The following is an 8,803-nucleotide window of genomic DNA, read 5'->3' as shown; positions in this document are numbered from 1 at the left end:
GTAAATAGTGTGTCTTGCAGGAAAATAATCTCCCATGTAACATATCGACTGTTGGGTGAAATAGAAAATAAAGAGCCTAAGCAGAGAATTGTTTGTTTCTACTGGGTAGTAGAGTCCTTGGTAGACAATAACTTGTATCAAATCTTCTACTTCATCTGATATAGGAGGTCCTTTGTTGCTGGTCTTTTGAATATTCCTTATATTCACTTGTGGAATGTAAATGAAAAAAGGATATTCTTGTGCCTGTTGTGGTTCAGAAAGACAAATTTTCCTTTGATTCATCTGATATAGGAGGTCCTTTGTTGCTGGTCTTTTGAATATTCCTTATATTCACTTGTGGAATGTAAATGAAAAAAGGATATTCTTGTGCCTGTTGTGGTTCAGAAAGACAAATTTTCCTTTGAGGGAAGTTCAGCTTGTGGGATTGGGGAGGAGCAGAGAGGAAACCAGAAACTACTTGGATTTTACAGTGAACGCAAGAAAACTGTCTTTATTTATCAAATGTAGAAATAAATGGAATATAAGAGCTGATTTGTATTCAGGGAACTTTTAGGTGTTATGTAAAAAATACACTTCAGAGATTCTTGTTGTGTAAATAGAACTTATACAAAGACCCGTTAGTAATTTAATCTGTTCAGAGAGGTTATAACTTGAGAATAATGTCCACTGTATGAAAAAGGGCTTGATGTATTATGAATGCTTGCTTAAAACTTCGAAATAAGTATTTATGTCTGTGGGTGTGGATACTTACGACTTTCCTGCACATTTGGCAAACACATTGCAACCAACCCTGGATGAAGAACTGGAGTTAGAAAGTGTTAATGCTGTTGTACAGTGCACTGATACCAGACCAGTAAGCAACATTGCTAAAGGTCTTCAAAGGAAATTCAGTACAAGCTGTTCTTGATCACAGCAACAGGGTCAAAATTCATGACCAAATGGAAAACAATAAGAGACATTTTTATAGTGATACCAAAGTTCTGCCATGGCTTATGAAGTGGAGTCTAAAAAGCATCGCATCTCTTTAATCAGTTCTAGGATCTTTCTATGAAGTCTTTAAATGGAACATATATAGAAAATGAAAAGCATCGTTCATTTGTGTTCGTGTACATTTATAGCAAATCATTACAGGCAGTTTCTTGCTTGGCCTAGATCTATGTCAAAATAGCAGCATTTCAGTTGGGCGAATAAATTGATTTTGGTTTTGGTTTTCTTTTTTCTTAATGCTGCTCTTCAGTTCTTTAACTTTTATCTTGAAAGAAGCCTGTAAAGAACAAAATTTGGCTGTAGTAATTTTCTTTTTGGAAGAGGTCACCAGCATGTGATTAGGTAATATGAAAGCTGAAATGGCAGAAATGGTGTGCAGAGGACTGGAGAGGATGCAGGGCGGTGCGTTAAGGGGAGAGCCTCTTTGTGTCTGTGCTACCCCTTAACAGTGTGTCTTGGATCCGGTAGTGATCTTTTTAATCTAGAACGCTTTGGCAGTGAAACAGCTTGTAAAGTAGGATTCTTTCTGGCTAGGGTTGTCTAAACTGCTATTTACCTCCCGTTATTCAGCTGTGAAGAAAGGTGTGAAATTCCTGGTCTGTATTGACTGGGTCTTTTTTTCTTTGAAGTAAAACCGAAGAATGTGTAGGATTTTCACATATTTTAAGAAGCAGACTGTTCATGGAATACCTGCACTGGAATTTGCAGAAGGCCGTGAACCTCACAACTGGCGAAAACTGTATTTTTAGGAGTAACATCTTCTCATCTGTGTTTTCTTGTTCAGCATAAATCTTTTCCAAGTTGTCGGCACTGTGTTACAGTGTTCAGGGTGCTCTGTCTTTGAGGAGCACACTCCCATGAAATGTCTTTTGCATGTGTGCCACGCTGTGTATTTTTTATGTAATTATTGAATGTAAGCATGACACAATCATGTAATAATTTCTGAAGTCTTACGTTTGCAGGCAATTTGTCACCGTTTTTGGTTTTTTCATTCCAGCTTTTCATGCAGATTGAGGCACTGTTTCCAGGAAGGTTTGGAACTTGGAATGAATATGCCAAAAATTACTGCAATGCTCGTGTCAGGTATTACTGTACTTCCTCATTTATTTTCCTGTGAGTGTTTGATTTTCTTGTCACACGAAGTGAGAGAAACAGTAAATAGTACCTCTATTGCTGTATCGTACCATCTTCCTTGGAAAACCCAGGTCAAATATCATCTCCTCCATCAAAGAGGACTGGGGAAAGGATTAAATTGACAGGAGAATTTATTTGAGGACAAAATTGGAAGCTTTTAGAGTTTGAAATAGTTTCAAGTGCCAGCATTCTGTCAAAATGTTTTTTAAATTTACTGTCGCTAGTATGAAGTGTAAAGGTTTTACCTTTAGAGCTGGACTTAGGAGTTTCTGACTGTCAGTCTAATTCTCACATCAGGTAATACTATACATCTCTCTTCATTATGGGATCCAGTCTTTTTGCTATCCCACCATACTTGGGTGGAAAAAAAGTCCAAATTTGTTTCTGTATTTTACAGATGGACTATATAAAAGTAAAGGTATAAAAGTAAAGGTATAAAAGACCCAAAAGCACAGTAGTGTGTCTGTAGTTCTTTTTGAGGAGTCGAATATAGGCATCCTAAGTTCTTGTCCACCACCTTGCCACCGATTTACTGGGTAACATTGCTCATTACACATTTTTTCACACATTTGCATAATTAATTTTAACCCATTTTTATCCCTTGCATCTTTCATGAATTGTCATGTTTCATGTGCTTTAAGTTATTCAAGAGAAATTATTTTCCTCTGTCTTGCTTCTTTCAGGTTTAGTTTATTCAGTTTCTCTACCTATCTTCTAAAATAGAGGGAATGGATAGAAGAAGCTCTGATTTAAAATGCTTAGTTTTACCCATCCGAATCTATGTTACAATCTGAAATGAAAGAAGTTATGAGAAGGGAATAACCTTAAAAAAAAAAAGCCTTAGCTAAAAAAATTCATGTTTACAACTTTGCATGTATTCAAAACAATAAATTTTTGTCAGCTAAATTGGCTAGCTTTTAGATTTAATCTTTACAGTAATAATTACATGGTTTCATTTTCATATAACTTGGTTTTTCTCTCTCCACCATAGGCACTTTATCAGCATTTAACTTCAAATAACAGGGAAGAGTGCTGTCTAATTTTCAGTCTGAGAAATGCTATTTTTTCCATGGTGTTTTGACTGAATGCATCTGTAATTTTCACACCACAAGTGTGCGTGGGTACAGCATGCTTAGCTAGTCAATCATAGATGATTATCTTATATTTGGAATACCATAAATGTAATAAAAATCAAGTTCAGGGTTGGCAAGCTTTCAACAAATAACTTTGTCTTCGTGACTTGCCTGAAACAAAACATCCCGTGGCACTAAACTTGATAGGATTTTAAGCAGCGCCTTCTGTGAAAATGTTGTGGGGGCTTTTTTCTTAGGTGTTTGTAGACACCAGTTGCTAAAGATGAGGTCTAAAACTCCTGCGAGGTTTTGCCTGCCATTTCTTTTACATCACCAATGCTCAAGCTGGAGGGATGAGTCCTGTCTGAGGACAGACATATAAATAGACCAAAGAAGGGATGCAAGCAGTTGCTGTCTTCCATCTGTGTAGCATTGCAAGTACGTTCTGCTGATGCTTCACCAGCGTAGAAGTGAGTCTCTTAGCCCCATTCCCGAATGATTGTAGGCAGCCGACTAGAACACTGTTGATAAGCTCAGTAAGGCTTAAAATTCTCTAAGTTATTAAAAAAAAAAAAAATTACCAGTAAAACTACAAGCTTGTGACATACTCTGCTGGCTAGAACACTGTTGGTAAGCGCAGTAAGGCTTAAAAATCTCTAAGTTATTAAAAAAAAAAAAAATTACCAGTAAAACTACAAGCTTGTGACATACTCTGCTGGCCTTAGAAAATGCTACCTCGGCTTTTCTCCAAAGCCAGCAAAATCTGTCATGCTCATTACTTTGTTATCTCTTGGCAATGTTGGCAGAGAAAAGCCTCTGTTCCTGTTGCAACGCTTCCTTAAAAACAGTAAAGCAAAGCAAGAACAAGGAAGGCTAAGTTAATAAACTGTTTCTCTTTCCAATGTTTTTAAGGTGCCTTCCAAGCCAAACCATTCTGTGATTCTGTGAGACTGATGCATCCCATGGGTGCTGGTGCATGCAGGCAGCAGTATGTGCTGGGAAGTTGAAACAGCTCTGACTTGAGCATTGGATGGAACCAGACAGTGAGCAGTCAGCTCTCTGGTGTACATACGAACACCTAGTGTGGTTAGCCAGCGCACCTTCATGTCTAACCATGTGTTTTAAAATTAAACATGTGCTGAAGGTTTCTACTGAATTTGGAAGAGCTAGTTTTTTACCTTCAGTGTTAATTTTTCATTTTCAGGTTTTTTGGTAAAAGAGCTCTATGGGACTGTAGAGGAGCTTCAAATTTAGAAAAATTGCATCGACTTTTAAGTAAAATAATGATCAGAAGATTGAAGAATGATGTTGTAACTCAGCTGCCTCCCAAAGTTAGGCAACGTATCCCATTTGACCTCCCACAAGCTGCAGCTAAGGTAAATTTTCGCTTCTGCTAAAAGCACAATTGTCAGTAATATCTATGTGTTACATATGCATGACTATTATATGTAGTTATAAAGGATGTGAGAATATATAGCAAAGCATCTCTGGTATTTTTAAAATATAGTATGAAGACCATAAATATAGCGTATATTTTTCATCGATAATTTTGGCATAATAATAAAATGTGCTCACATTGTGGTACGATCTTCTTCCTCTTGTTTTCCTTTCCCTTAGACTTTGAATCCTACAATTACTTTTAGCCAAATGTGATAGAGTTCTTTAAGTATTCCATTCCTAAATTCCATGCTTGGAATGTACATGCAGAGGAAGAACATGCATTGTATCTAACGACTGATCTCTTCTGCCAATTAGAATTTGAATACCACTTTTGCAGCGTGGGAAAAATTAATGAGAAACCTGAATTCAGATGCCACTGAAAGCCACTTTTCTCAAGTCATGAATCTAATCACACGCATGTATAAAGAAACAGCCATTGCCAAGGTAAGCATGGAAGTCTTTTCTTAATACATTTTTAAAACTCAGTGTGTTTTTAACTTAGCATTAGTTGTATTGGCCTCAATACTAGCTAAGGTTGGTTGGTTGGTTTTATAATTGTGACATGGAGAAACACTCTCCTTTTCGCTGTATGTTTCATGATTATAATGACCTGAGCTAAATGTTAAAGCCATTACTGATTAGATATCCACCAAGCTGGCTGAGACTGCCCACACTAAACACGTCACACCGTTGTAGGGGTATCATGAAGGCGGGTACTTCAGGAACATCCCGGAGGTGGTGCTGATGCAGCCCTTAGGCAGACTCCATTCTGTCAGCACCGGTTCTCCCCATGGATAAGGGTGGGAGAACAATCCCCTCTAGATGGTCTGTTTCCTTTTTAGCAAATGGTGCCCCATGTTCTGTATTTCCTCCTACAGCACTGTAAGCTTAAGATGTAAGGAAAAAGAAGTTGATGACAAAATCCTGGACATGCCTACTTTTTACCCTGCTGTCAGGCTTCATTACGCTAACCTATTTTTAGAAAAGAGAAAAAGAGAGAAGTGAGAACTGCTGCAGAGGGTATTGCATTAACCATCGATCACTGATAAATTTTATAATTAACTGTCATCATTAATAGTTTTTATAAAAGATATTGAAAATTGTATTTGACACAAAAGAATTCTATGAATGTTTAAATAGAGCAATATTTTATGATTACAGTATCATGAAAGTATCAAAATTATTCTTTCAGTTTTGATATATGGCTTTACATGGGTGCAAATACAGAAGTTCTGATTAAACAGTACCTTGTCTATTTGAAATATGTTTAGGCAGAAATCAGATTTTTTTAAAATATGGCTTAATACATCAGATAATGATATTGTAACTAAAAAGGGGTTTTATCTGCATCTGAATCTGGAAGAAATGCCATGTAATTATGTGATGTTTTGAGGATAAATGGGTTTTTTCCTCTGAAAGAATGAGGTAGGTTTCTCAAAGACATGAAGTTGTGGTATTATTTGAAAAAAAAAATTGAATAATTTTATACTTAAAATGTAGTATTTTGTAAAGTCTTAAATGGATAACAAAAAATATGGAAATTCACCTTTTTGTGTTACAAGAAATTGAAAGACATTAAAATAAAACCTGTCTTTTTGAACATTTTGCATGTCTAACTACTGACACCGCACTCTCTTCCTCCAGGCAGGAGCAGTAAAGGACTATATCAAAATGATGCTTCAGAATGACACGCTGAAGTTTCTGGTTTTTGCTCATCACTTAAGCATGCTTCAAGCCTGCACAGAGGCAGTTATAGAAAATAAGGTAATGCTTTAACAAACGTACACGCAAATTTAACTTCAGACTTTACAGATGCATATGAGCTGTGTTTGAATTCATGGATTTTAAGTATATACAGATCAGCGCCACTGGATTAAACTGGATCGTGTGGTTTTGGAGAACCGTTTTGTGTTTCAGGATAATGTAAACACTCCTATCTGCTATGATACTTCACTGTTACTGCATCAGTGGTGTAGGCAAGTGTTTCCCAAGTTTTTCTACCAATGCAGTTCTTTTTTTTTCTTTTTTTTTTTTTTTTACAGAACACTATCATCTCACCTGAACCTTTAATTCAAAGCAGTAAAAAAAAAAAAAGAAACCTTTATACTATTTTGATCATGGATTCTTAACCATGGCCAGGGAATACTGGCTGACTTTGCTATTTTATGTTTTTATTATTTTGCAAATGCTTGGAAATTTAATAAATCCACAGATTTTTCTGTGGAATATTCCATTTTAAGATACCATGTTCAATCTGTCTTCTTCTAGTAAATGTGGAATACTACGGCTATGCTTTTCTAGATAGAGGCATAGTTGTAAATCAAAGGGTGGAAAAGCTGCACCCCTCTCTCCATGACAGGACAGATATTTTCATATTTTCACTGGGGGACAGAGAGAGGATGATTGGGTCCAAAAGAAGACACTGATAATGTCTCTATTATGATACGTTGCAGGTTCGCTACATACGAATAGATGGAAGTGTTCCTTCTGCAGAAAGGATACGTCTTGTTAATCAGTTTCAGAAGGATCCGGATACCCGTGTCGCTATTTTGAGTATTCAGGCAGCTGGTCAGGTAGGACAAAAAGGAAAATATGTGAAAGAAGAAACTTGGAGAGTATGGGTACTAAAGTCCCTGGTGTCTGCAGTGACTTGCATGGAAATAAACTTCCTTCGGTAATATGTCTTTTATAGGCACAGGTAATCTCTTTTTTTGCACTAATCATGTTAAGTGTTTTAAGCCTCTGTTGCAATTACAAGAGCAAAATCAAGACAAGAAGCAGTATCTCCTTCTTGAATAATTAGTAAAAACTCCACTTCTCTATAAGTACCAGATTAATAAGAAATAAATATTACTGCCATAATGAAAAGCAGTACGGAGTCTTGGCACAATATTGAAGTATTTTTTGAATCTTGCTTATCTATCTGAGGCCCAAGAAAGAAATCAGCATAATAGGCCCATCTGCTGTCAAGGTGATCCCTCCTATTTCCATATAAAAAAGTCCTGTACAACCTTTAGCTTTCTTTTACTTCAGTTGTTTGTGTGTGGAATCTTTTTTCTAAAATGAATCTGTTTATTTTGTTCAGGGTTTAACTTTCACTGCTGCTAGTCACGTTGTGTTTGCTGAGTTATATTGGGATCCAGGCCATATTAAGCAAGCAGAAGACAGAGCACACCGAATTGGGCAGTGCAGGTGTGTGAATATTCACTTCCTCATTGCAAAAGGAACAATAGATACTCTTCTGTGGGCAATGTTGAACCGCAAGGTACGTGTGGAATAGAACTGAATAACCAAGAACTTGCAGTGGTTAAGATAGCACTTCAGCACGTGTGCCAAATTAAGTTCTTGCTTATCTGGAACACTCTAAGACAAACTGATACACCCAGAAGTGCTAATCATTAAATTGTCCATGTCTGATCCAAATTAGTCTTTTCTACCTTTTTGCTCTCTGTTTAAGATCCAAAGATAAATAAGGTAACTCTTTACTGAGATGAATGGGATGGTTAACACCTACAGGAGATTGTTACTTTGTCTTCCATCTTTTTACTGATTTTTACTGCTCTGGCTGGTCAATTTACAATTTTAAGGGGTTTTGTACAATAAAAACCGCTAGAGTTTGTTGGCTTTGTATTGTTGTTTTTCTTTAATTGGATGAATGTTGTGCCTTAGTAAACTTCATTTGTGAGAGGCAGAAGCATCCTCAAACAATTCTTCATCAGATCCAAGATTACAGTTACCTTCTGTTTCCATTTTCCTCAAGTATTACCCAGTCCCTGTTAGGAGGACTAATTCCATCCTGCTTGCTTTCCTTACTTGGGAGATCTTTGAGAGCTCACAGTACTAAGAAAAACAATTAGACTTTTGCGTTTATGGCCATTTTGTAACCTTTGATCCCACTCATTAGAGTCCTATTTTGATAACTGAGGTGCACTTGTATTCTGTCAGCTCTTGTTTTCTGTGCCAACCTAGCAAGAACTGCTTCTTGAACTCCGGGTGTCAGAATTGTTTGAGATTTTGGACTCACAGGGTTTCTTCTCATGCAAGTGCCAACTTAACGGTTGCTGTTCCTGCATTTGGCTACCCCTGTGTTGTAGAGGTGCGATTGTTTGTGTCCATACAGTTAGCGGAGAAACTGATAACCATTTTTGTGGCCAGTATATTCCTCTCCT

General features: G+C 36.9%; 1 protein-coding gene across 1 annotated transcript in view; it reads left to right on the top strand.

Annotated features, from left to right (window-relative positions):
* ZRANB3 (zinc finger, RAN-binding domain containing 3) overlaps nt 1–8,803 on the top strand; it is a 41,982-nt gene that overhangs the window by 20,341 nt on the left and 12,838 nt on the right. Inside the window, exons 5-10 of the mRNA XM_010130995.1 lie at nt 1,985–2,070; nt 4,399–4,570; nt 4,950–5,078; nt 6,279–6,398; nt 7,088–7,207; nt 7,720–7,899. Coding sequence (XP_010129297.1) covers nt 1,985–2,070; nt 4,399–4,570; nt 4,950–5,078; nt 6,279–6,398; nt 7,088–7,207; nt 7,720–7,899 — 807 coding nt within the window. The remainder of the gene's footprint in view (nt 1–1,984; nt 2,071–4,398; nt 4,571–4,949; nt 5,079–6,278; nt 6,399–7,087; nt 7,208–7,719; nt 7,900–8,803) is intronic.

Source organism: Buceros rhinoceros, unplaced genomic scaffold, assembly GCF_000710305.1.
Source record: "Buceros rhinoceros silvestris isolate BGI_N320 unplaced genomic scaffold, ASM71030v1 scaffold4542, whole genome shotgun sequence".
NCBI classification, from domain to species: domain Eukaryota; kingdom Metazoa; phylum Chordata; class Aves; order Bucerotiformes; family Bucerotidae; genus Buceros; species Buceros rhinoceros.
Note: the sequence above shows the minus strand (reverse complement) of the source record. Positions and strands in the feature narration are given on the sequence as shown.